This window comes from Lycium barbarum, chromosome 6 (genome assembly GCF_019175385.1).
Source record: "Lycium barbarum isolate Lr01 chromosome 6, ASM1917538v2, whole genome shotgun sequence".
Lineage (NCBI taxonomy): Eukaryota > Viridiplantae > Streptophyta > Magnoliopsida > Solanales > Solanaceae > Lycium > Lycium barbarum.
In genome coordinates, this window is record NC_083342.1 from 115,108,838 (window position 1) to 115,136,598 (window position 27,761).

The 27,761-nt window shown below is 38.9% G+C and overlaps 2 protein-coding genes across 3 annotated transcripts; both read left to right on the plus strand.

The window, feature by feature from the left end:
* The first annotated feature begins 12,597 nt into the window (after positions 1 to 12,597).
* LOC132600019 (uncharacterized) lies at positions 12,598 to 14,279 on the plus strand. Of its 2 annotated transcripts, XR_009567103.1 has the most exons (4): positions 12,598 to 12,757; positions 12,871 to 12,909; positions 13,558 to 13,689; positions 13,784 to 14,279. XR_009567103.1 is itself a non-coding variant. In XM_060313156.1 (3 exons), the coding sequence occupies exons 2-3, from the start codon at positions 13,570 to 13,572 to the stop codon at positions 14,075 to 14,077; spliced, it is 414 nt and encodes a 137-aa protein (XP_060169139.1). In that variant the 5' UTR covers positions 12,786 to 12,909; positions 13,558 to 13,569; the 3' UTR covers positions 14,078 to 14,278. The 2 variants fall into 2 exon arrangements, 1 of the variants encoding a protein (XP_060169139.1); XM_060313156.1 differs by lacking the exon at positions 12,598 to 12,757 and having other exon boundaries at positions 12,786 to 12,909; positions 13,784 to 14,278.
* Positions 14,280 to 19,340: 5,061 nt separating this feature from the next.
* Positions 19,341 to 27,060, plus strand: LOC132645680 (E3 ubiquitin-protein ligase At1g63170-like). The gene is made up of 5 exons (XM_060362808.1): positions 19,341 to 19,997; positions 20,759 to 20,878; positions 20,961 to 21,093; positions 26,311 to 26,475; positions 26,580 to 27,060. Exons 1-5 carry the CDS (start codon positions 19,441 to 19,443, stop codon positions 26,754 to 26,756), a joined length of 1,152 nt encoding a protein of 383 aa, XP_060218791.1. The 5' UTR covers positions 19,341 to 19,440; the 3' UTR covers positions 26,757 to 27,060.
* Positions 27,061 to 27,761: the final 701 nt, after the last annotated feature.

Consider the following 27,761-nt stretch of genomic DNA (forward strand, 5'->3'; position numbering starts at 1 on the left):
GGACCAAATGGAGATCTTCTCTCTCTTTGGTCCAAACGTTCCTCCGATCCAGAAAGAAACTCTTCGTGCATGTGCTCGTCCCTCTCTTCCTTCGGTCTCTGGTCTTACCGGTTTAACATATATCAGATTTTTACTGTATACAGATAGTTCCACACTTTCCGGACCGTAGTTTTATCGGAGTAACGGGAAGTGGTTGAATCAAGAAACTGGCGTCTCAATTTATCCGTTGTTATCTTTTCATTTTGGCGGGAACAGTTGCGTCACGTACCTCTGTCATCGGCCACGTGTCCCATCCCGGATGGTCAACTCTGACAACCGCCGTAACGCACGTCTCTTTCAAGTGGTTTCTCATTAATTATGGGACACGTGGCATCCCTCGGTTGGCTGGGGTTTGTAACCGCCTTGATCCCACGCCTATATATCGTCCTTTACCTCTTCACTTTGACATTTTTACCTCTTCATCTCTTCACTTCTCTGTTTCAAGTCCTCCGCCTCTTATCCATTTCATTTCTTCACTTATAATCATCTGAATACTCACATTTCTTGTTGATTCGCTGCTTACACTACGTGAAAAGAAATGATTCTGCCAACTTCTCCACTAGTCGTTCTTGTGTGTTGCTGCTTCCTCCTCTCGTTCTTTACTTTTTTTTTTTGAATTCTTTGACTGTTCCCTTCACTTTCTAACTTATTTTTTGAATCCACCCAATCTCTCTTTTCCATATTTTCAAATGTCTGCCAACACCGAAACCACTTCCCATGATTTCCCCTCGGTCTCTTCTCAAGGAACCGAGCCAACTTCTCCAGCTAAGGCAAAAACCACCTTCGAGCCCACTACCTCGGATATTGTTCTGTTCAAACCTAATTTCAACAAAGATTTCGAGGTTGAAAAACCTTCTCCGGTATCCGATAGAGGGTTCGATGTGACACGATATCCCTCATCCATTACTGAGGATAAACTCGACTTAGTCTGGGCTGATTGTGGACGGGACAGCCGTTCAGTCCAAGTTTTTGCCCCCGAGCCGGACGAATCAATCACCGACCATCGGGAAGGCTTCTTATACGTTTATACTTACCCTTTCACCCTTAAGCTCAACCCCCCGGTCGATCCGGTCAACTTAGACATGTGCTGGACTTACAACGTAACCTTGGCACAGATTGGTCCAATTGTTTGGAGGGTCGTCGCCTGCCTCCGGCTGTTGGCCAATAATACAGAAAAGGAATTCACGCTGGCCCACTTAATACGGCTATACTCCCCGAGGTTGTTCCGAGGTGGTGTAATAAAACTCGCAAAGCATAGCCGGAATCCAATTTTTTCAAAAATGGATGAAGATAGAGACCGGGGCTGGTTGGAGCGATATGTCCGGGTGCGGACCTCGGACATCATTCCAGACAATTACATGCCTTTTCCGGAAAGATGGAATAATAAGCGTAAGTCTGAACTCTTTTAATAATTGCTTTTGTATGTTTTGTCAAACTTCAGTTCCACCTTCTCACTACTTGTCTTCTTATTTATATCAGTCGTGGGTTGGATTTCTCCGGTCGTCCGGAATCTCAACGAATGGGTCACTGCTCTCCTCAGCCAATATGCCCACGACGATCGGACGTGGGGTCACCTGTCACGTGGCCGATGGGTCGCCCAGAACCACGGTAATACTTTGCTTCTATCTGTATTCATTGCATCCTCTACCCTTTTGTAACATCTTCGATTTTCAGGTTTACCTAAAGGCTCGGTGAATTCGAGGCCGGAGTCAGCAGCTGAACCCGCAACGTCGGCACCCGAGTTCGATTCAGCGGGTGCATCTCGTATCCTTGCTGCCGCCTCCAAGAGAAAAAGGCCCTCGGACAAAGAGCAGAAACCGAAGAAAATGGCGAGGAGTGTAGTTAGGACTTTAAGGGATGAAGCAGAGCCCGAGCTCCTCGTTCGGAGGATCAGTGTTGCCTTTTCCGTGGCTTCCATTCCGGAGGGGGGCATTACCGTTTCACCACCTCCTTCAGCTGGAGAAGGACCTTCAGCTCCGGCATTATACACAGGTGAGGAAGAAATTCATTACCCGACTCCTCTAAGGTCGATTGAATTCATTGATATTTTAGGCGATGCTTCTTCCGAAGAGACCCCTCTGCAAAGGACAAGAAGACCTGGGGAGGCACCCACTGCCGAAGCCGGTCAAAGGACTGAGACGGTCCCGGAGACCGAAGTCCCCATTAATGTTCGTCCGATGCCCGACCATGAGACTGCTGCAACTTCGGAGATCCCTGCCTTTGCCGAAGCTGCTGAGGTCCTTCCGAGTTATCCAGCCCCGGCTTCAAGATCGGATAATTTTGAAGACATGTTCTCGGACACCCCTCCTGCAACCGGCGAAGCCGCTGGTTTCGGACATCTCCCGATCCCTCGGGCCACGAGGGCGGCTAGTCGGACCACCGAGTCCGGAGCTAGGGATAGCTTGGTCCGCACCTTTCCGGCCCCAAGTGTGGAACCGAGGAGGACAAGGTCGGCTGTGATCACCGTTCCCGAGGATTGCAGCTTTCTTTCTCGCCCGGTGGGTGTGGCGAGCTACCGGAGGCCCCTTGTCTCGGACTCGGACAAACGAAAGATGAACGGAGTCCCTTGGCAGTGCCATATTAACGAGGGTATGCACACGGGCAATCGGGTACGTTTATCAACCATCTTTGCATAATTTCATTGAGAATTTTAATCTCACTTAAAGTTTTTGACTTCATTTGCAGAGTGTGGTGCTTGTCAACAAAGCCTTTGTCTGTGCTCAGCAAGAGGTGGACGATCTTAAGGGCCAACTGGATGCCCAAGGCCGAGAAACGGAGAAATTTCAGCACCTTCTGCGGGTGAAGGAGGATGAGTTGAACCGAGCATTTACTCTTTCCAACCTCCAACCCGAGCTCGATGCAACAAAGGCTGAAAACCGTCGATTAAAGGGTGAGCTGGCCGAGATGGTCGAATATAACTGGAGTCTCGAAGCGGACAAGATCGGCCTTAGCCGAGATAACACTCATTTTTCCTCAAAGCTTGGTGAGCTCGAAATCACCATCTCTCAACTCCGGGAGGAGCTGGACTCTGTCAAGTCCGAAGCTACGAGCATGGCCGAGAGGCATCGGCTGCTCGAATCTGAAAGTGCCCGGTATAAAGAGCGTATGATAGTGTTTGAGGAGAAAGCGGAGAAGAGGGCCCAGATATGTGATGATCTAAAAATCGAGCTCGCGGAGACGGTTGGTGCTAATGATACTCTCAAGGCCGAGCTTGATTGGGCCACTCAAATGCAAAAGGTCCTCGAAGAAGATCGGGATGCTCTGATGGCAAAGCTGGCCCAGGCCGAGGCCTATTTGGAAGAAGCTCTAAAGAGCGTGGAGGCCGCCGAGGCTAATACTACTATTGCTGCTGAGTATGAAAAGTGGAAGTCTCGGAGGATCACCCCTGAGCAAGCCGAGCATGGCTTTGCGTATCTTCCGGTCCTGATACTTGAAGCAAAAAGAGTCGAGGAAGAGGCTAAGGGTGCCCTCGGGGCTGACTCCGATGACTCCGAGTGGACAGTGTCCGAGCATTCTTGATCCAGCCATACCGGATAGATTAAGGCCTGTACTTAGCCTTTTATTTTTTTGTCTTTGCAAGAGTCTCCAATGTAAAATCCTCTGTATAAATAGAACATGCGTTTTTCTTGATTCTTTACTTTGTTTGAATGTTTGCTATGATTTCTGCCCGAATTGTCGCTCCGTTTTAAGGAGTCATTATTTCTGATTGTGCCTGAATATCGACTTTTCTCTTCATCCGGTACATTTTGTCCTGGAATTTTATGGACTTTTTGCCCGTGGGACTTATCTTATGCTTTGTGAATTCAGACGTCTCCGAATCACGATGGGCATTTTTAGGGCCGGTATTTTTCGGACACCTGAATCTCAGCCTTAGCTGAATTTTGATGTAACAGTCCCCATTTGAGGGATTAACAATTTTGGCTCGGTTCACTATGACCTTGTTGCCTTTGTCGAATTTCGACCGTAGTGCCCGGCATAGGGTATATGAATGAAGTAATGCCGAAATACGGCGATAATCATCGGGGTAGTGTTTTAACAAGAAGACATCCGAGATATCGTTATCCGAACTTTCGATGATTTTTGTATTGCAAGTATTTGTTCATACATTATGGGAATTTTGTTTCCTTCTGCTTTTGCCGTAGCAAATACTAAATGGACACGATTCATTCTGATCGTTTGGCCTTTACATCGAAACCTACTGCAAAAGGTCCGGTCTTGGCTTTGCCGTAGCAAATATTGAGTGGACACGATTCATTCTGATCGTTTGGTCTTTACATCGAAACCTACTGCCGAAGGTCCGGTCTTGGTTTTGCCGTAGCAAATATTGAGTGGACACGATTCATTTTGATCGTTTGGTCCTTACATCGAAACCTACTACCGAAGGTCCGGTCTTGGTTTGTTGAGCTTCTCCGTTTTTCATTGACCGGGGTAAACTTCGATGTGGGCGTAATAGTCCCCTAGCGCTTATCCGAGCTGCAAGGTCCGGTGAGTGCTATTAAGTCCCTACTCGCACGGTGTGACCCCGAGTTTCCGGGCGTTTGTCCTTTATCTTCGTCGAGTAACATGTTATACTTGTTGCCTCATTAAAAACCTTGTCGGAAAACCCATTTTGGGACAAAACCGTACTAAGGAAAAGAGTACAACACGTGTTTTCAGACCTAGATTCTTACTTTATCCGGTACTTGACTTCCTGCAAAATAGAAAGGTTAATAGAAAAATACGGGGAGTCCATACCTTAGCAGTAGTATCTTTTAAGATGAGCCACATTCCAGTTATTGCGCAACTGTTGCCCGTCCATGGATTTCAACTGGTACTACCTTTACCCATTACCTCGGTTATCCTGTACGGTCCTTCCCAGTTCGGACCCAGTTTACCTTCGTTGGGATTCTTGGTGTTCAAGGTAACTTTCTGAAGTACCAAGTCCCCAACTTGGAAATGTCGAAAATTGGCTCTCCGGTTATAGTACCTTTCCATTCTCTGTTTCTGAGCTGCAATACGGACCAACGCGTTTTCGCGAAGTTCATCCGTGAGGTCGAGTTTTACGGCCATGGCCTCCTCGTTCGACTCCTCGGTGGTATAGCTAAACCGGAGAGTCGGTTCCCCAACTTCTACGGGGATAAGGGCTTCGGCCCCGTAGACTAACGAGAAAGGGGTTTCTTCCGTGCTTGATTTCGATGTGGTTCTGTAAGCCCACAATACCTCCGGTAATATTTCCCTCCAATGATGCTTTGATGCTTCAAGTCTTTTCCTCAGATTTTGAATTATTGATTTGTTCGTGGATTCCGCCTGTCCGTTTGCACACGGGTGATATGGGGTTGATACAATTTTCTTGATCTTCAACCCTTCGAGAAAATCACTAACTTTGCCGCCCACGAATTGAGGTCCATTATCATAAGTTATTTCGGCCGGGATGCCGAAACGACAGATGATGTGGTCCCATATGAAGTCAATGACTTCCTTCTACCTGATTTTTTCAAAGGCCTGCGCTTCAAGCCATTTGGAGAAATAATCAGTCATAATCAAAATAAAACGGGCTTTACCTGGTGCCCATGGTAATAGACCGACAATGTCCATTCCCCACTTCATGAAAGGCCAAGGAGACACCACCGAATGCAGCAACTCCCCGGGCTGATGAATCATCGGAACATGTCTCTGACACCCGTCACACTTCCGGACAAAATTTTTCGAATCCTCCTCCATCCGGTTCCAGTAGTAATCGGCTCTTATAATTTTCGGACCAAGGCTTCTGAACCGGAGTGGTTGCCGCAAGTCCCCTCGTGGACTTCTCTTCAAACATACTCCGTTTCTCCGGGACCCAAACACTTGGCCAGGGGGCCGAAGAAAGATCGTCGATATAGTTGGCCATCTACCAAGCAGAAACGCGCAGCTTTTGTCCTTAGCGACCGGGATTATTTTGGGTCACTCGGGAGCTTTCCATCTCTTAAGTAATCGACGTACTTGTTGCGCCAATCCCAAGTTAAACCCGCTGTTTTTATTTTGGCATACCCGTTCTCTATCACCGTATTCATCAAGCGCACCGTAGTACCGGGGTTAATTTCTCCCCCTTCGACCGAAGATCCCAAATTGGCCAATGCATCGGCTTCGCTGTTCTGCTCCCTTAGTATGTGTTGCATGGTCCATTCTTTAAACCGGTGTAGTATCACTTGGATCTTCTCCAAATACCTTAGCATCCGTTCATCTTTGACCTCGAAGACGCCATTCACCTGGTTAACGACCAAAAGTGAGTCGCACTTTGCTTCAATTATTTCAGCCCCTATACTCCGGGCTAGTTCCAAACTTACAATCATATCCTCATACTCGGCTTCATTGTTAGTCAATTTAACAGTTCTAATGGATTGTCGAACGGTATCCCCGGCCGGGGTTCTAATGATGATTCCTAGCCCGGAACCTTTGAGGTTCGAGGCTCCGTCTGTGTGTAGTGACCAAATACCCGAGGCTTCCCCCGAGGTTAGCAGAAGTTCTTTCTCAACCTCGGGGACCATAGCCGGGGTGAAATCCGCCACAAAATCGGCCAAGATCTGGGACTAGATGGCCGTTCTAGGTTTGTATTCAATATCATACCCGCTAATTTCTACGGCCCATTTAGGGGTAAGTAGTCACTACACATATCAGATGGCATTGAAAGTAGGGCTTGAGTTTTCTAGAAGCGCTCACCAACGCCAATGCCAATTTTTCCAAGTGGGGATAACGGGTCTCCGCATCCCCCAATGTTCTACTTACATAATAAATAGGGAATTGCGTACCTGATTCTTCTCGGACCAAAACGCCACTTACCGCTACCTCGGAGACAGGAAGGTAGAGAAAAAACTGCTCGACCGCTTTTGGTGTGTGCAGCAGCAGTGGGCTGGAGAAGTATCTTTTTAATTCTTGTAAAGCTCTTTGACACTCCGGTGTCCAAACGAAGTAGTTCTTCTTCCTCAATAAGGATAAGAAGCGGTGACTCTTGTCCGAGGACCTCGATATGAAATGACTCAGCGCCGCTATCCTTCCGGTGAGCCTCTGCACTCCTTTGATGTTATTCACTACCTCGATATCCTCAATGGCCTTGATCTTGTCCGGGTTGATTTCAATACCCCGGTTTGATACCATGAAACTCAAAAAATTATCGGACCAGACACCGAAGGTACATTTTTCCGAGTTGAGCTTCATGTTATACTTGCGGAGTACATCGAAGGTTTCCTGCAAATGCTTTAAATGGTCCTCTGTTTCCAGGGACTTAACAACCATGTCGTCAATATAAAATTCTATTGTTTTCCCTACTTGCTCTTTGAACATTCCATTAACTAGGCGTTGGTAAGTTGCACCGACATTTATTAATCCAAAAGGCATAACATTATAACAGTAAGTCTCATATCGGGTAATAAAGGATGTTTTCTCTTGATCCTTCGGGTGCATCCGGATTTGGTTATACCTGGAGTAGGCATCGAGAAAACTTAACATCTCATGCCCGGCCGTCGCATCAATCATTCTATCGATGTGAGGCAACGAAAATGAATCCTTCGGGCATGCTTTGTTTAGATCCTTGTAATCAACGCACATGCGAAATTTATTACCTTTTTTCGGCACCACCACTACATTAGCTAGCCAGCCCGGGTACTTTACCTCCCGGATAGAGCCTATTTTTAAAAGCTTTGTTACCTCATCCTTTACGAAGGCGTGTTTTGCCTCTGCTATGGGCCTTCTCTTCGCTTCACCGGGGGAAACCTCTCGTCTAGGCTGAGTTTGTGAGTTGTCACCTCTGGTGGCACACCTGTCATATCTATATGGGACCATGCGAAGCAATCAGCATTAGCTCGAAGAAATTCAATTAACTTGTTCCTGAGCTCCGAGGTTAACCCCGTGCCCAGGTATACCTTTCTGTCCGGTAGATATTCGAACAAGATGATCTGCTCCAGCTCCTCTACTGTTGACTTGGTTGCATCCGAGTCATCCGGCATGACGAATGATCTGGGTACACCGAAATCATCCTCTTCATGCTCTGGGTCCGACCCTGTGTACTGTGATTGCTATTTGGTGTCCGTTCCCCCGGTTGATTCTTTTTCCCTTTGATCCGATCTTTTGGGCTTAGTTGTCGCTTCCTCGACCGCGAACATCTCCCTTGCAGCGGGTTGCTCACCTCAGATGGTTTTTATACCCTCCGAAGTCGGGAATTTCAGCAACTGATGCAATGTCGACGGCACGACCCTCATGCTATGTATCCAAGGTCTACCCAATAATGCGTTATACTTCATGTCCCCTTCGATTACATAGAAAATCGTTTGCCGGATAGTGCCATCGATGTTCACCGGCAATGAGATCTCCCCCTTTGTGGTTTCGCTCGCCATGTTGATCCCGCTGAGGACCCGAGCTACCGGTACGATCTGATCGAGTAGCCTTAACTGTTCGACTACTCTCCACCGGATGATGTTGGCCGAGCTACCTGGGTCAATCAAAATACGTTTAACCTGAGTTTTAAAGACAAGTATAGAAATTACCAATGCATCATTATGCGGTTGAATGATGCCTTCTGCATCTTCGTTGCTGAAAGAGATAGAACCCTCAGGTAAATAATCCCGGCTGCGCTTTTCGCGAATAACAGAAACCTTGGCCCGTTTCATCACCAGCCCTCGTGGGGCATCGGTACCCCCGACTATCATGTTGATTATATGCTGGGGTTCGACTGGCTCGGCCCTTTTATGAGCCTCCCTTTCCTTGTAGTGACCTTTGGCTCGTTCACTCAGCAATTCTCAGAGATGGCCATTCTTCAGTAATCGGGCTACCTCCTCTCTTAGCTGGCGACAATCCTCGGTTCTGTGTCCATGGGTTCCATGATATTCACACACCATGCTCGGGTCCCGTTGGCCCGGACTGACTTTAGAGGTCTCGGCCATCTTACATCCGGGATACGGCCAATAGCCGAGACGAGGTCCGAGGTGTTGACGTTGAAGTTGTACTCCGATATCTTCGGCAAGTCTTTGTTGCCGGCAGGGCTTCCGGCATCGCTCCTGAATGAGAGACCTCGATTGTTCGATGGGCGCTCGACTCGTTTATCACTCCGACCGGAGAAATGGCTCGGGCCAACCCTGGATTTCTCCAACCTGAAGCTTGGTTTCTCCGAATGAGAATATGGCCGATACCTTTCCCTCGACGATCTGGCCTCCGGTTCGTAATTTTTCTTTGGTCTCTCAAAACTTTTGTACATATTTATTGGCCCCGGGGGAAGCTCGAGTTGGTCATCCTCCACCCGAATCTTCGACTCGTATCGGTTATGGACATCTGCCCATGTCACAGCCTCGTATTCTAGCAAGTTTTCCTTTAATTTGAACGAAGCCGTCGAGCTCCGAGGGTTGAGCCCCTTTGTGAAAGCTTGCGCGGCCCATTCCTCGGGAACCGGAGGGAGCTCTATTCGGTCCCTTTGGAACCGGTTGACAAATTCACGCAGCAACTCATCGTCTCTTTGGGCTATACGGAAAATATCTGCCTTACGGGCCTGCATCTTTTTAGCACCGGCGTGAGCTTTTACGAAGGCATCGTCGAGCATTTCGAAAGAAGTGATTGAATGCTCGGGCAGATGGTCGTACCACGTCAATGCTCCTTTCGACTGAGTTTCCCCGAACTTTTTCAGCAACACTGATTCAATTTCATCTTCCTCCATATCATTGCCTTTTATAGCGCAGGTGTATGAGGTCACGTGTTCGTGTGGGTCCGTTGTGCCGTCATATTTCTGGATATCCGGCATTTTGAACCTCTTCGGGATTAATTTCGGAGCTTCACTCGGGGGAAAAGAGCTCTGGATGTACCTCTTCGAATCCGGCCCTTTCAGTAAAGGCAGAGCCCCCGGGATTTAGTCCACCCAAGAGTTGTATATTTCCACCCTCTTTTCGGTTGAATCTACCCGTTTTGCCAAAGTTTCGAGCATTTTCAGAACCTCGGTGGAGGAACCAGCTCCGGACCCATTGCTCTCAGCCATCCGTGCCTCATCCCTTCTAGTTTCAGCAACACCATTCGTCTTCTCCGGGGTCGTTTTATCTCTTCCGCTTTGCAACTAGGCAATTGTGATTCCTTGTTCGGCAATTGCTGCCCTCTGCTCCTGCAACATTTCAAAAATTAAACGTAAGTCGATATTATCTTTCGGGGTATCCGGTTCTTTCTAGCCCTGTGTTTGGGACAAAGTAATTGAATTGTGAGTATTTAAAGGATCGGTGGCCGGCTGGGCGGCATTCTCCTGCTGCACGATGTTTTGCCTGTTGATGCCCTCCCTCGAGTTAACGGGGTTCGGGTCAGCGGGATTTGGTAATCCTCGTGGCCTACTGTCTTCATTTTCGGCCACGATCTCGTTGTTGTTGACGTGACCAGATTGCCCACTGTTAGCCATTTGATCCGTTTTTTTCAGAGACGAACAAAAGATATTTTTGATTTTGATGGGTAAGATAGAGGTCAAGATCAAAGACCACTATTACCCTAGCCCTACGGTGGGCACCAAACTGTTTACCCCAAATTTGGATAATCAATTAAATTTATGAGTGAGGTATAGGGTATGTGGTAGGCTTTGACCTATTCTTTGATTGAGAGAAAATGGAATAGAATCAAACTGTGAATAATCTAAATAGTAACTGATGGTATGCGCCAAACGTATATGCTAATATGTGGAATATTGTTTGATTGCACAAATCTAAGAATGAACACAATAAATCCGGACCAAATCTGATATTGAGATAGAGAGAATTTGTATATATTTGCTATTACAAGTGTTATAGAGTTCAAGAAGCCAACCCCTCAAAAGTAGGGCAATGACCCCTATTTATAGTATTGCCCCATGGGCTTCATACAACATGAGGCCCTAAAAAATAAGAAAAACTCTGAAATGGATTAGGTTGGATTAGGTGGGTCGTACGGTCTGACACCCGTACGATTGACAGTTAAATATGGCAGGACGTTATCGACGCGTGGCAATCGCGCAACGGATCTCCCGGACCAACGGCTAAGATCAAACGGACTAACGGCCACGATCAAACGGACCAACGGCCACGATCACCTCGGCTATGGAGAAACCGGACCAAATGAACATCTTCCCTCTCTTTGGTCCAAACGTTCCTCCGGTCCAGAAAGAAACTCTTCGTGCATGTGCTCGTCCCTCTCTTCCTTCGGTCTCTGGTCTTACCGGTTTTAACATATATCCGATTTTTACCGTATACACTTCCAAGTTGCAGATGGTTATAAATTTACAATGGTATCACTAAGACATTTTTGACGAAGTCAACCCAATAACAACGGAACTTGGAACAACATAAAGTTTGTGACTCTCTTTGGATAAAGGCTCTCATCCGAAATTCCAAGATTTTACCAACACAGTCACTTGAAACTCTTGCCTTCTAGGAAAAATGTGCTGCTTGAATGAAAGCGGACTATATTTAAAAGTATTTTTGATCAGTTTAGCCCAACAATTAGCACTCCTTAAATATGCAATACATCTATCTAATTGTAGTCTCCTGCAATATTGTTTATTTGCTAGATGCTTCTTCTTGCATTTTGGTGTTGGGAAATTATTAGATGATGGTCACGTTAAGAAGAACAAATATGAGACAAACAAAATATAGTAATAACAATAAAGATAAGATAGAGTGGAAAACTGGTTCAAGACACGCTATGGATGGCATTGTCTTCAAAGTAGATTTTCGTTGCTACCCAGTGCAAATGGCAAAGTGACGATATAATGAACCTCACTAAGGAATCTCTAAGATGCACTCAAATAGAAGTTGAAGAGAACCTTTTAATCTCTCAACTGCTTTTGTAGGAATTCAGAATAAGAAGAAAAATAGACTCTTGAAGAGAATGAAATGATAAAAAGCCTAAAGATCTAGATCTCCTAATTGTAATTTTCTGCTATAGGATAAGTATTTATAGAAAGTGAAACACGTCTTTTCACGAATGTATGTATTGCTTAAGATTGGATAACACTTTTTCACAATGAATAGATGTATCAATTAAAAATATGGGTAACACCCTTCTCATAGTATATTTTGTCTTCTCAAAAGGTGCTTTTAGATTTTGAATAACTTGTAAATAAATTCCAACGCTTAGGTCAAGCCCCTTGGCTGTTGACACTAATTTTGTCCGTCCAAGACGTGCAATATTATAGAAGGATGGAATACCACCAGACATCTATTATATTAAATTTACCTGATAGTCCCCGTTTTGAGAACGCTCAATGCTAAAGTTACTGAATGAGTAAGTCGTGAATCTCTGAACTATATATGTAATGTTTGATACTAAAGGTGTCTAGACGAACTCATTTGGTCTCGTCACGTGTGACTCGCGTCTTAGCAGATGTTCTAACAACAAGCTGTGATTATAATTACGGAAAAGGGTCAAAATTACCCCTGAACTTTGAAAAATAGTTTATCCATGCCCTTCGTTATACTTTAGGGCCAATTATACCCTTACCGTTATAATTTGGGCCAAATATACCCTTGAGTATAACGGCGTGCCACGTGTCAAAATCTCAGTGACCAACTTATTTTCCCTCTTTTATTTTTCATCCGGATGCCTACTCCTTCAGATCCGACCCAATTAATTTATTACCCAACCCGTAAAATAACCCAAATAAGCCAAACCTAACCAGTATAACATATCTATAGCCTGCCCCTCTCTCTCTCTCTAAAAAAAAAAACGCAGATCATCTTCAACCTCTTCAAATGGAAGCTGCAATTGTGATTTAGTGAGTTTTATTGTTACCTTTTTGCTTGGTGATTTAGTGATTTTTCTGCATACCCTTTTGCTTATTTTGTGATTTGGATTTTGAGTTTTCATATTTTTTGTTTTGGGATGCAGATCGTCTTCAGATGGGTGAAGTAGTTTCCACTATTCCAAGTAGGTTCTCTTCTTTATTTCCTTTTTTTTTTTTTCAATATTTTAGTGAAGTGAATAATTACTTGTGTGTTGAAAAACAAAATGATTACTTGTGTCACTCTTGCTCTAGATTTATTTGTTCCCTTTGTTAAATCTTACCAAATTTTCAAACTAAACCAAATATACCTATTCTACTTAAAAAGAAATAAGATGTTCAAATTGACATAGAGTTAGTATAACTGGCAATTTTTCGTATACCAATGACCATAGATCTGTCTTTAAATCTGTTTTTTAAATCTGTTTTTTTATCTGTTTTTAAATCTGTTTTTTGAATCTGTTTTTTTTAAATCTGTTTTTTAAATCTATTTTTTTATCTGTTTTTAAATCTGTTTTTTTTTTAAAATCTGTTTTTTTTATCTGTTTTTAAATCTGTTTTTTAAATCTATTTTTTTTTAAATCTATTTTTTAAATCTATTTTTTTTAAATCTGTTTTTTTATCTGTTTTGTAAATCTGTTTTTTTAAAATCTGTTTTTAAATCTGTTTTGTATCTGTTTTTAAATCTGTTTGTTTTTTAAATCTGTTTTTTTTTTATCTTTTTTGTAGATCTGTTTTTTTTTTTAAATCTGTGTAAATATTGAGCATTATTTTTTTTTAAATCTGATTTTCAGTGAAGTCTTACAATGTCCGAAATTAGTTGTAATTCAACGAAGAAGTGTCACTGTGGTGAAATTGCTCGTTGTTTCAATTCGAAAACACCTTCAAATCCTGGTAGGATATTCTATAAGTCTCCTAAACTTAAGGTAAGTGTTATTATTGAATTATTTGTCCAGAGTCTTATTTTTGTTGTTTCATTAAAGTGTTGATCATTTTTTCGTATTTTATTGGTTTGGACAGGCTGAAAATTGTGATTTTTGGGAGTGGCAAGATAATTTTCTAGACAATGCTTTATTGGAAATAAGTGATTTGAAGGGTAAATTGGAAGTGGCTACGGCGAAGATGGACAATTTAAGAGAGTCGTTGAATGCGGTTAAGCTCGAAAGAGACAACTTGAAGAAAAAGGTGCATAACTTGGAGGCTATAAATAACTCTCAAGTGAGCAAATCAAGGGAATTGGAAGAGAAGATGTTGAAGTTGAAGATGTTGTTTATGATTTCATTGTCCGTATTAGTTGGATTTTTTTGTCGCTAATTTGGGATGAATTATGCTTGGTCTAGTAATAGAAGTGAAAGGCTTGTTTTGGTAGATGACGATGTGTAGGAGTAGAAGTGTTTGTTTAGAAGTTGAAGTCTTGATATGTAAGCTAGTTTGTTGTTGTTATTGTATGTGTAAACTTGCTAATTTAGTGTTGCTAATAAGAAATCCATTTTTTCTCTCTGTTGGACTCATGGGGCTATTAATCTTTCTGTGTAACAAAGGTATAGTCTTGATATGTAAGCTAGTTAGTCCATTTTTTCATTTATATTAGATTCTAAAATGTTTGCAGGTACTTAGAACATATTTGCTGATTGTTGGACTTGATAAAGAGTGAATGGTATTGGTATAGTAAAGTCCATGCTAAAATGATTGGTTTGAAATTCATCATTTCTGCAGCAGTCTCAAAGAGCATTTGATCTTTTCAGAAGTACTGATACTACCATGTTTCCTTGACTCGAATGTCCCAAACTGGAAAAGAAAATCACCTACTTAGAAAATATCAAAGACAATTCAGTTTTTAGTGAACACTAAGTCCTACGCTTCTTGTCAACTATATAGTTTTATGGTGAAATGAAGGTTGTATTTAGCTGCAAACTTATATGATGTACATTTCAACACAGTTTTGCACACTTTCTGCACATCTCAATTCACTACACTTCATACACATTTCAGTCAAACTAAACATAATCCAATTCGACAAAACAACTGGACATTTCAAACACCATAAATATGCTATAGAAACTGTCAACCACAGCACAAAATAAGCCAATAGTTGTATGGATGCCACACTATAACCCCAAAAACTAATACATCCCAAGTCATAATGTGGCATCCATTTAGTTTGACCATTACATAATTAGCAAATTAAGAGTACTGTCTTAAGCAGTAAATACATCACCATAATTCACAAAAAACAATAACATTTCATAAAGCTAAATCAATTGTTAGGTCCGCTTCTTGGATTCAACTTCCCAATCCTCTCTTGAGCTGTAGCCTCCAACTGGCTGGTAGTAACTGCATCATTCCCTTGCCAAGTTAAGCTTGTTAATGAGACTGGTAGTAACTGCAATTTCACCACAGTGACACTTCTTCGTTGAATTACAACTAATTTTGGACATTGTAAGGCTTCACTGAAAATCAGATTTAAAAAAAAAAATAATGCTCAATATTTACACAGATTTAAAAAAAAAACAGATCTACAAAAAAGATAAAAAAAAGATTTTAAAAACAGATTTAAAAAAACAAACAGATTTACAAAACAGATTTAAAAATAGATACAAAACAGATTTAAAAACAGATTTTAAAAAAACAGATTTACAAAACAGATTTAAAAACAGATAAAAAAATAGATTTAAAAAAAAATAGATTTAAAAAACAGATAAAAAAATAGATTTAAAAAAAACAGATTTAAAAACAGATAAAAAAAACAGATTTAAAAAAAAACAGATTTAAAAAAAAGATTTAAAAACAGATAAAAAAACAGATTTAAAAAACAGATTTAAAAAACAGATTTAAAAAAAACAGATTTAAAAAACAGATTTAAAAAACAGATAAAAAAACAGATTTAAAAAACAGATTTAAAAAACAGATTTTTAAAAAACAGATTTAAAAAACAGATTTAAAAACAGATAAAAAAACAGATTTAAAAAACAGATTTAAAGACAGATCTATGGTCATTGGTATACGAAAAATTGCCAGTTATACTAACTCTATGTCAATTTGAACATCTTATTTCTTTTTAAGTAGAATAGGTATATTTGGTTTAGTTTGAAAATTTTGTAAGATTTAACAAAGGGAACAAATAAATCTAGAGGAAGAGTGACACAAGTAATCATTTTGTTTTTCAACACACAAGTAATTATTCACTTCACTAAAATATTGAAACAAAAAAAAAAAAGGAAATAAAGAAGAGAACCTACTTGGAATAGTGGAAACTACTTCACCCATCTGAAGCATCACAAAACAAAAAATATGAAAACTCAAAATCCAAATCACAAAATAAGCAAAAGGGTATGCAGAAAAATCACTAAATCACCAAGCAAAAAGGTAACAATAAAACCCACTAAATCACAATTGCAACTTCCATTTGAAGAGGTTGAAGATGATCTGTGTTTTTTTTTTAGAGAGAGAGAGAGAGAGAGGCAGGCTATAGATATGTTATACGGGTTAGGTTTGGCTTATTTGGGTATGTTATTTTACGGGTTGGGTAATAAATTAATTGGGTCGGATTTGAAGGAGTAGGCATCCGGATGAAAAATAAAAGAGGGAAAATAAGTTGGCCACTGAGATTTTGACACGTGGCACGCCGTTATACTCAAGGGTATATTTGACCCAAAGTATAACGGTAAGGGTATAATTGGCCCTAAAGTATAACGAAGGGCATGAATAAACTATTTTTCAAAGTTCAGGGGTAATTTTGACCCTTTTCCGTTATAATTATATTCAGAGATTGAATAGAATATTTAGTGACAGTTTGTAATTATGAGCAGTTAGTTAATGATTGTTAGCATATATTTGTTGACAATTGTAGTTAGTTATCACTAGCTATGTATATATGCTTATAGATTGAACAAAATACACGCATCAATACATTTTTCATTTCCACAAATGTTGTGCTCTCAGATTTTTCCTTATTAGCTTCTCTTCTAGGTTAATCACCATTGTAGTTGATTAGCTGAAGCTATTTCATCATACTATCAAAGCGTGAGAAATTGAAGTAGTTTCGTGAAATCCTGGAGCTGTAGAGTTGCATTTGTTACAATTCATTTAGAAATTGAATTGTTTCATTGAGATTTTACAATGATTTGAAGTGTACATAATTTGGCTGGAAGAAAGGTGTTACCTAAATTTTTGAGGAAAAGTTCAAATATGCCATCAAACTATCTGAGATGGCTCATTCATGCCACTTGTTAATAGTTGAGTTCATTTATGTCAGCGCCATGATACATTTAGTTCATTTGTGCCACTAGCCACTAACGGATCTCTATTGCTATCAGAATTTGACACACTAACGAATCTTTATTACTTAGGGGGTGTACAAAGTAAACCGACAAACCGTACCAAATCGATAAATCGAATCAAACCGAGAAAAAAACCCGATTGGTGGTTTGGTTTGGTGTTGAAAAAAAAATCCGACCATAATTGGTTTGGTTTGGTTTTAGCTAAAAAAAGTCAAACCGAACAAAACCAACTCGACATTACATGTATTCAATTTTTAAAATATTTTATACATAAAATATTTATTTGTAATGTAATTTATAAATATTTCTTAATTTTTTTTTGTAGTTTTTTTTATCTATTATCATATTATTCAAGCTCGAAATTAGAATTTTGAATGTGAATAGGTTTTATATCCTATGGATGTTATTAACTCATATAAAGTCCAAACCAAAACAATTCAACACTAATACTAACAAAAGAAATTCAATTACCACTAGGAATGACAATAATGTAGGATATATCTCCTTTAGTTTTGCATAATTGGTTTAGAGAGTGAAAATACATTACTTAAGTTTTTTTTTTCTTGTCATGTAATTAATACTTATTAGCCGTACTTATTTTAGGATGACTTAGTATTTTTAGATTATGGTCATTTTCTTTATGGCTTATTAATTAGCAATATTTATTTTAACCGATTTTATTATCTTTTGTTGAATATTTTAATACAATGTCATCACTCTTCTCACATTTTGTGTTATTTTCTTATGAAACACTTTAATTACATAGTTGTATCTTACTAGGATTAAAGAAATATTTGAAGTAAAAGTTATATATTTTGTATCAAGACTATTCCAAAAACAACCCGAATAACCCGAGAAAACCCGAGGTTAAAAAACCCAAATTTTATTGGTTTGATTTGGTATATAAATTTAAAAATACGACGCAATTGGTTTGATTTAGTGTTTAAAAAATCTAAACCAATTCGATCCATGATATTACTATCAGAATTTGACACGTGACACTTTCTAAATCCTTTCATTTTGAGATCTCTATAATTAAAAGTAGCTAGATAAATATATTTCAACTATCCTATCATCATCATTACGATGCTTCATGGGAACAAAAAGAAATGAAATGATTGCGATAGCGGTACGAAAATGTCATTGTCATATATGTGCTAATTAATCTCTCTCATGGCTTCTCGTACTTTCTCAGGTCACTGCATATATAGTCCAAAATCCTAATTAATTAACGTGGAGGGTTGAGCACCCTTTTCTTGAATTCACTTCCCATGGCCCTTTTAGCTGTTACGTCCCTGCTCCTTCTCCTCGCCCGACAACTTGCTCGCTTGTTTGGCCTATTGCCAAGTGCCGACTTGCCTCGTCCTCTCTATTTTCTAACTACATATTAGATATTTTTCATTGGTTAAAACTTATCTGCATCGGATATTTACATTAAATAAATAGATGCGTGTCATACGTGTAAATATATAATAACATTACTTAACAATTAGTAAATGTATATATATACTATATTAAATTAATTAATTAAAGTAAATTACACTAGTTTGATGTCCACATCCTATAGATATTTATCTTTTTCATCCAATGTTAAAGCTGACTCATATATGTCGGCTGAAAGGAATACTAAACTTACTACTGTACATCATCTTTAATAATTGTAAAAATTTAAAGTAAATTATTCCATTTAGAAAAGATATGAGTGCATGTAGATTTGTAATGTTTCAAGTTTCAACCACTAAATTATGCATATGCGTTCGGGGAATTATCCAAGTGTACAAATAGAACCAAAATTAATTTAGATCACACCAAATTTAATTGACAATTTTAAGAATATTTGTAATTAAATATTAGATTCATAAGAAAAACATGCAACAATTCTCAAATACTTTCACCCACAAACTTTAAATTTTTTCTCGAGCAAAATACATGTCCAAATACAACTTCAAGTTTTCAAAATCACAAATTCAAGAACTCAAATTTTTAAGTTTCAACTTCAAAATTTATGACCAAACGGGAACTAAAAGTATGTGTAATTATTTAACTCTCGTAGTCTTAAACTTATCACGTACAATATCAGGATTGCAAAACTTGCTAAATATAAAAAAAAGATACTTTTTTTTAGATACACCAAATGGAAAGTATCACAATTAAATTGGGACCAAGTAGTTATTTTGTTTATTTTTGCAAATGACAACTGGACAGGTGGAAAGATAAAAAAACGTTGCATGTCCTAGAGAGTACTTTCCATTTCTATAACCGCAGTAAAGTCCATAAATTCGAACATATATATAATCAGCGTAATTACAGTTCATATCTGAAAATCCAAAACATTTAAATATCCTTTTATTCATCCAACTTCCAATATTTCACCGTCGATTACAATTTCCGTCTACGATGTCAACGGCGAGAGCCGGTAACGATGAGAGCTCTAACGGAGTCGACCCGACTCCGTTACTTTCGGACCCGGTCTTTATGAGCCGACGTTTAGCGCGACGCGCCCCAAGCCTAAGAGGAGCGGCTCGATTTCTGCGACGCGCGAGTAGCCGTCGAATGATGCGTGAGCCATCAAGGCGCGTGAGAGAAGCTGCAGCTGAGCAAATAGAAGAACAACAAAGCGATTGGGCGTATTCTAAACCAATAGTGATATTAGATCTTATCTGGAACTTAGCTTTCGTTATTGTTTCAGTTTCTGTGTTGATTTTGAGCCTTGATGAGTCACCGAACATGCCTTTAAGGCTTTGGATTATTGGATATGCGCTACAGTGTTTGCTTCATATGGTCTGTGTTTGTGTTGAGTATTATAGAAGACGTATTCAGCTTAGCGAGGAATCATCGAATTCTGAGCAGAGAAATGCTGCTGCTGGAGGCTGGAATAGTTCGAGTGACGGAAGTGATGGAGGGGAAGCTGCTGATTATCAGTCCGAAAGGCGTCAAAATGAGGATGAAACTAGGTAAAATTAAAGGAGATGGACATATTTTATGTGATTAACTTAACTTCCTAATAGACGACTGGAAACACAGGCGAAGAAGTTTTTAAAATTTGAACCGAAAGTGTCTAATTGAAACAGGGCTTATTTCAAGTGTATAAATGAAATATCCTGACAAGTTTAAGGGGTTGGCTATGTGTTAAGCCTTTATATTATAACCTAAAGAGTAAAATTAGTACAAAATGCTAACACACGAGAATATCTTGTTGTTATTCATAGTTGGCGTAGTAGTTGTTTTTACTGTTGTGTTTATCATTTCGTTGATTGAATGGAGAATGATTTGACTGTTAGGTTAGAATAGGCATTTTGAATTGAAGACTACTATGTTTAGTATCTTGGTCGAGGTATTAGTCGCTCCAGGTTGCTGGTAATGAATTAGTATACTCATGTGCATTATTATGTGGAGAATTGGGACTCCATGTTACTAGAAAGACATAGGTACTGGTCTGTCAGGTGGGAGAAAGGTTCTCTAGGTTGCTGAATATTGTGATTATGAGGCTTGAGGTTAATGAAATTGTTGCCTGTCGTGGATAATGAAAGCTTGTCCTTAATCTTACAAGAAAAAAAAGGTTTTGCCGAAGAATGTCAAAATGTTTGAAAGATAGCTCTTCTCATTTTCTTTTGGTGGCAGTTATTTCCTGGAAATACCTCATTGTTTTTAGAAGACTGGAATCGGATGGCTGTGCCTCTTAATATATTAATGATTCTTTAATTTATTATTCCAGTGTTGCTAAGCATCTGGAGTCTGCAAATACCATGTTTTCTTTCATTTGGTGGATAATCGGTTTCTATTGGATATCTGCTGGTGGTGAAACTTTGACCCATGATGCACCTCAACTTTACTGGTTTGTCCCAAGCGAGTCTCTAATCTCTTTTGTATTTGTTGTGATTTTCTTTCGTGTGATGTTTATTTGGGTTCTTTTGCAGGCTTTGTCTCACATTTCTAGCATTCGATGTATTTTTTGTTGTTATATGTGTTGGTGTGGCATGTCTCATTGGAATTGCTGTTTGTTGCTGTCTCCCATGTATCATCGCTATTTTATATGCAGTGGCAGACCAGGTACTTATTTAAATCTTTTTAAACCTTATATTGTCACAAGGTACATGGGAGAACTAACTTTTGGGATCTAGTTCCAATTATCAGCTCAAAAACTGTCTTGCTAGAGCAAGAAATATTTCGTGGAAGTATGTTCGGTGATATCGTATTCTTTTGTTTCATCCCTTTGTGTTTTATTATGGTTCTAATTAGCTCTTCTTTTTTGAACTCACATTTACCATAGATGTTCTCTTTTATGCTAGTTCGTGTATTCTTCTCTCATAAATCGAAATGTCAATACTCCCTTCATCCTAATTTAATTGATATAGTTTGACTAGGCACGGAGTTTAAGAAAGAAAAGAAGACTTTTCAAACTTGTGGTTAAAACAAGTCATAGATATTTGTGTGGCTGTAAATCATTTCATTAAGGGGTAAAAGGCAAAGTTTTAAGGACAGACTAAAAAGGAAACGGTATCACATTAATTGAGACAGAGGGAGTATAAATTAATAAATTCAAAGGATAGTAGAGTAAGTCCCGAAAAACTGTTACAGTCTCAAAAGAGAGAAGAAAAAAAAAAAAAAGTCCCGAAAATGTTATCCCCACCTATGTCCCCCTCCTCCCCAATAAAGAAAATATATTGCAATTGTGCACTCTGTAGTTTGGCTTTCTAGGAGACAGTAGAGACCTCCTGTTGAAGTGATTCGTTGATAGACATCAAGAAGATGCAGGAAGTACGAAAGACAGTTAGCTCCTATATATGTCTACCGCCTAAATTAAGATGAAGGAGCTAATAATGTTTTTAAGAAGATCAATACTATTATTCAAAAAAGTCGAATTACTCCACCAAAAAAGGCTGAGAAGACATCTAGCTTTAGGGGAGTGCTTGGGAGTTGAGATCCCATCAGAACATCTGTGATATCTGCATGTCCATACGCACCAAAAATACTTTCAGGGACTGTGGGCCCAACTCCTTTGATGGATTTTCCAACTTTCCATGAATTTCAGTTATCATAGACTTCCTTGATACTATATTAACTCAGTTTACTCCAAAACTCGAGTAGAACATGCTCAAGATTTCATAGTTGTTCTCTTCCTTCCATTTTATGTGAAGGTGTTTGACCGGACACGGAGTTTGAAGAATTAAAGAAGACTCTTAACATGTGAGCTAAATATACGCAAAATTAGCAAAATAACCCTTTTAAATGAGTTGTGGCTAGAGTTCCACATACCTTTTCATTTTCTCTCTCTTTTAAAAGAATGAATATTTTTTTTAAGTTCTCGCAACAAGTCATTTCATCAAGGGTAAATAGGGATGCTAAGCTTAAATAGTTCTCAAAAAGAGAGTGACATTCTTTTTGTGGATAGACTAAAAAGGAAAGCGTGTCAAATAAAATGGGATAGAGGGAGTACTTTAAGCGTAGAAATAGATGTCTGATGTCTACTGCATTTTGGTGGCAGATGTAGCATCTCTTATGGAGTTGAATCCCTCTCTTGTTGAGATTTTTTTGGGTAAAGCACGCTTCATTTAGTTTTATCCAACTGAAGCGAATTACTTCCAACTGAAGCAAATTACTTTGGTTGGAAGTTTAGTTTTCTGTATCAACTTCCAAGACCGTGTTTTAAGTATACAATTAAGCGCACAATAGTGTGTAGTATGTTTAGGGGCAGACACGGTGGGCTGCATCCTTCCCCTTTCCAATTGACCCCTAAAAATATATATGTTGCCAGTTGCCCTGTTCAAAGGTTTCTGTTAGTATTTTGGCTCCTTCAAAATTTTATTTTGTTATAGAAACCTCGGCTTTTTATCAACTTCAGTTAGTAAAGGTTTGAAGCTGTTGCATTTCCCTTTTAAATGTCAACAAAGCCCCTGTATTGGAAACATACAATTTAGTTTGTCATTGGGATGGCAAATAGGTGCCTCAAGCAGTTGGCCCCTGTCCACAGGGTATGGGTAGAAGGTTGTATCCTCTGTTTCAATCTAGATGACACTTCCCGTTTTGTGACATTCAACTTTTAATAACTTACAAGAATTCAAATTCATCAAGACTGTTCAACTTTTGAACTTTGATGTGATGGTTCTTTATCAAACTTCAACTTTGAATAAATTCCATTTTCACTAATATAATATTTAAGTCATATCTACCTTTTAAACTCCGTGCTCAATCACATACAGTCATACATAATGAAACGAAAGGAGTCCATAGTTTTCATTACAATAACTATGTCTCAATTTCAAGCAAGTTGGGGTCGGCTACATGAATCCTCACCGACTAGTATATAGTTTTCATTCGTGTTTTAAAAGGCGGGGCGTTTTACTTAGTACGGGGTGAGGCGTAAGCCCCAAGGCACAGGGCGTAAGCCCCATGGATCTTTAAATTTTTAATTTATAATATAGTAAAATAGTATAATGACACAAAAATTATATATATATATAAGGCACAGGGCGTAAGCCCCATGGATCTTTAAATTTTTAATTTATAATATAGTAAAATAGTATAATGACACTAAAATTATATATATATAGTTTTAAAAAATTAATAACATGATTAATGAAACTCATCGAAAGCAAAATTTGTAACATGATTACAAGTATAAATAATTGCAATGATTTAAAGGTTATTATGAGATACAAACCATTTTTAACCCCTTAACTTTCGAACAATAAAAGAATCGCAATTTCTAAAGCATACTACTATCATATATACTATGCAATTTACCTTCCTAAAAGAAAATAATCAATAAGCTTTATCAAATTATAATTAAAACATCATTCCTTCATGAATAAAAATAAAATTACTGTTGCAGTACGAACACTACCCTTCCCACCCAATGCCCCAGTTGTTTGATTAGCTTTGTGATTTTACTTCCAATCTCTTTGCTTTTATGTGGTAGTTGGGAAACTTCCTTTCTTAAAAAGTGGTGAATTTTCTTTACGGAGAAAGTTGAATTTAGCTTAGAAAGCAGTCTTCAAGTTATCTGTGGTTACTCAAAATGGGGATTGGGAAAGAGTGCAGAACAATTTTTTCGTACCAAATTTCTGATGATGGTAGCCTATCAGGTGATTGTCTAGATATTGCAAAGAGAGAAGAACCGGATAGCATTTGAACAGCAGTCTTGCTTATGTTTTATTTTGATGTAAGAAGAGCTCCTTGTTACCTCCAAAAAAAGTATGGAGTACTAGAAGCATTAAAATATGATGAATTTAAGAGCTCACATAATTGGGTCCCTTTTAATTGGTCTCAGAAAGAGAGAATGTAATTGCTTTCCCAAACAAGTTAAGGAAAAAAAGTAAGAAGAAATTTTGCTTAAAACGGTGATTATGAAAGAACATTTTCTTTTGTTTCTGAAACTACTTGCCTACATGATGTTTGAAATAGCATAGGTCTTTTTGTGGGTAATGATGGTCAATGGATTTGTTGATGCCTTACTACCAACCATGAATCACGTATAAATATTGTTTCTTAGTTAACAACGAGTGAATAGATTTATTAATGCCAAATTATGTCCAACACATTCATCACCCATTTTGTATGGTCAGGAAATGGTTTTGAGTGTAACACCATTTATGCTCCTCCTTTTATCACATGCTTACCCAATTTGCTGTCTCTATTCCTTCAAGGTCTCTGATTATTATTCTTTTAACTTTTTCATAATACTACACTGAGTATGGATCACTAATGAAAGTTGACAAAGAGTATGAAACTTGGGTAGATGTCTAAATTTAAAATGGGTGTTTTATTTGAGATTGGAGCATGTTATTTGGAGAAATCCCCGTTTTACTGTCTCCTTCCATATACTAAGACCCCATTTTAGTTGAAAATGCAATGTCTTTTGGGGCAAGTGAGAGCAAGATGGAATTAAAACCATCTAGTATTATCTATAACTGTGCACATATGAAGGAACCAACATTATGGGGATTTAGGTTTGGGTCATTATAATTAAGAGACCATTGTATGTAGTTGAAGGTGGGCACAAATTGTCAGGTTTCTAGGTCAATAGGTTGACTTTTTGTTTGCCTGTACCTTTCTTTTTGGGGTGCTTAATGTGTAGCTCTAACATCGTCTTCACTTTAAGTGAAACTTCAATAAAGATTTTATACAGTAAGTTTTAAGGCCTGTTGCCCTGTAGAATTCAGTAGTTGGCCTGTGTCGTCTATCAACCTCTTTACTGTCCATCCTGCTTAGCTTGCAAAGCTGGAGTTTACTTCACTACGTTTTGGAATAAGGCAGCTTCCTATGAAACAGAGGGAATAGTGTATGTGGACTTTATACCTTTTGGTTAAGTGATAACAACTCCTTGCTGAATCAACATACTACTAGCTCTGATTTGGTTTCACATTATGCTAAGACCTGTATTACTTGGTAACTGAGGCCTTCGCTTTTCGTTTAGTATCCTCCTTGGCTACTCTTGAAAGTGCTTAGAGACCAGAATCCTTGGACTTCCAAACATGCCTATAACATTCACGATTTGGCTGTCTTTCCCATTTGTTACTCCCATTGGTCGAGTATAAAACGTGCGCCCACCAAAACTAAAGTATGATCTGCTCTCTCTGGGGTCTGATATGTTTTACCAAACCCGTTTTAACCCATTTTGCCAAGTCACTAGCAATAATACTCGGTTGTCCTAACTCCCTTCTATTGTGGATTCTCCAATAGAAGCAAATTGATGACTAGAAAAATGTAGATATATCATCGCAGTAGTAAAAATTGCTTCAACTCGTGTATTGTAGTTACTTTAGGGTCTTGTGATTTGGGTGAAAAAGGCTTATAATGTGCAAAATAGTATTGGTTAACATGGTTGAAATGATGTGCCTTATTATTTTAAGTAATGGCAAGATACTCCGTCTGTCTAAGTCTGGATTACTTCCACTTTTTCTTTTCTTTTCAGGATGCAAAATGAAGGTAGGTGCACTAATATTGTTGGAATTTAAATTTCATATTATAGGCCCTTATCTTTTGTTTAATTCCCTCTTTGTGTCGAGTTTCATGAAAAGAAATATTTTCTGTTTACAACTGAAAGGAACTGGAAGATCTAAATGAATAGCGTTCCTACTTCTGGATTGATGTAACATTGTAATGGTTATAATTTCAAAAATCCCATGGCTAGTCAACTATACAGAGAAAGTAACTGCCTTCATTTTCTATTTTATACTATTGGTTGTGTCTCTCGCATCCTTAAGTTTCTGCTTTTGCGTCAACTGTCTGAATATCTTTTTCAAAACTGCTTTCTTCTTGAGATAGGAAGGAGCAACCAAGGAAGACGTTGAGAGATTGCCTAAATACAAGTTTCGACGACTTGGTGATTTTGAAAAACAAAATGGCGAGATTCAAGAATCATTTGGAGGAGTAATGACTGAATGTGACACTGATACACCCATCGAGCATGTTCTTCCGCTGGAAGATGCTGTGCGTAATACAAACTTTTTTTCTTTGGTTAGAAATTTCCATAAAGCCTAGAGAAACTTCCCAATCCTTCTAGGAGTTAATTTCGTTCATTTTGTTTGTTGCAGGAATGTTGCATTTGCCTTTGTGCCTATGAAGATGGAATTGAGCTGCGTGAGCTCCCTTGTCGTCACCATTTTCATGCTGCCTGCATAGACAAGTGGTTGTACATAAATGCAACTTGTCCTCTTTGCAAGTTCAATATACTTAAAAATGGCAACCAGAGCAGCAGTGAAGAAGCATAAGCTTGTGTAATACTGTATATGCAGCCATCACAATGAAGATCTTGTTGTACCTCTGGGTGTTTGTACCTGGTTCAATCTCTAGTAGGTGCTTGTATTCATACGTCCTAGCACTCGCTTCTCTTGTCATGTTGAGTGTGTTTTTGTGGGCTTACATGTCTGTATAACTTTCTTGTTCTATGTCTCATGTAGATGTTTAATTTAATGTGAGTTACATTTATGAAATCTCATCATCTTGTATCTTGATGTTTTATACGACTCACAGAATCATGAATGTAAAGGTAATCGGACCTATTTTCTTCTTTCCCCTATTAGGATTGCTTATCGGTGTTATCCTACAATTGGGGATTTTTGTTTGTATTGCAAATGGCCGTTGCCATTTGACCAATTCTTGATTTGTGTTTAAACTAACGCTATTACCAGATCTTCATGTATATCACTGCATGTAGCAGCTGTCGTTTACCAAAATCACTGTGCATTAACTTAGAGCCCGTTTGGATTGGCTTATAAGTTGGTCAAACTAGCTTATAAGTTATTTTAAACTTATTTGAGTATTTGACAAAAATAAAAAACAGTTTAAATTAAGTTAAAAAGTATTTAAAATAAGTCAAAATTAAGAAGTTGCTCAATCTCAACTTATTATTTTTTTTGGCTTAAAAGTCATTTTGGTTGGACCAACAACTTTACCCTTTTATCCCTTATATTTTTTATTAATTCCACTACTACCCTTACTTATGAAAAACCCTTTAAGCACTTTTATTCAAACACGTAACTGCTTATTTATAAAATAACTTTCAGCACTTAAAAGTACTTTAAGCACTTATGTTTAAAAGCTACTTTTTTTCAGCTAATCCAAACGGGCTCTAAGTAGGCGTTTGGCCATAGATTCTAAATAGTTTTTAATTCATTTGGAATTTATGAAGTTCAAGATAGAGTTGTATTTGTTTGTAGTTTTTGCAAAGAAGAGAAAAGAACATTTTATTTGAATTTTATGAAGATGTAATTGGA

Excerpts from the sequence above, each read along its gene's own strand:
- LOC132600019 (XM_060313156.1), top strand. The coding sequence starts at position 13,570 with ATGTCCGAAATTAGTTGTAATTCAACGAAGAAGTGTCACTGTGGTGAA. Across the intron at positions 13,690-13,783 it reads ATAAGTCTCCTAAACTTAAG|GCTGAAAATTGTGATTTTTG; the intron begins GTAAGTGTTATT and ends TGGTTTGGACAG.
- LOC132645680 (XM_060362808.1), top strand. The coding sequence starts at position 19,441 with ATGTCAACGGCGAGAGCCGGTAACGATGAGAGCTCTAACGGAGTCGAC. Across the intron at positions 20,879-20,960 it reads GATGCACCTCAACTTTACTG|GCTTTGTCTCACATTTCTAG; the intron begins GTTTGTCCCAAG and ends GTTCTTTTGCAG. Across the intron at positions 26,476-26,579 it reads TTCTTCCGCTGGAAGATGCT|GAATGTTGCATTTGCCTTTG; the intron begins GTGCGTAATACA and ends TGTTTGTTGCAG.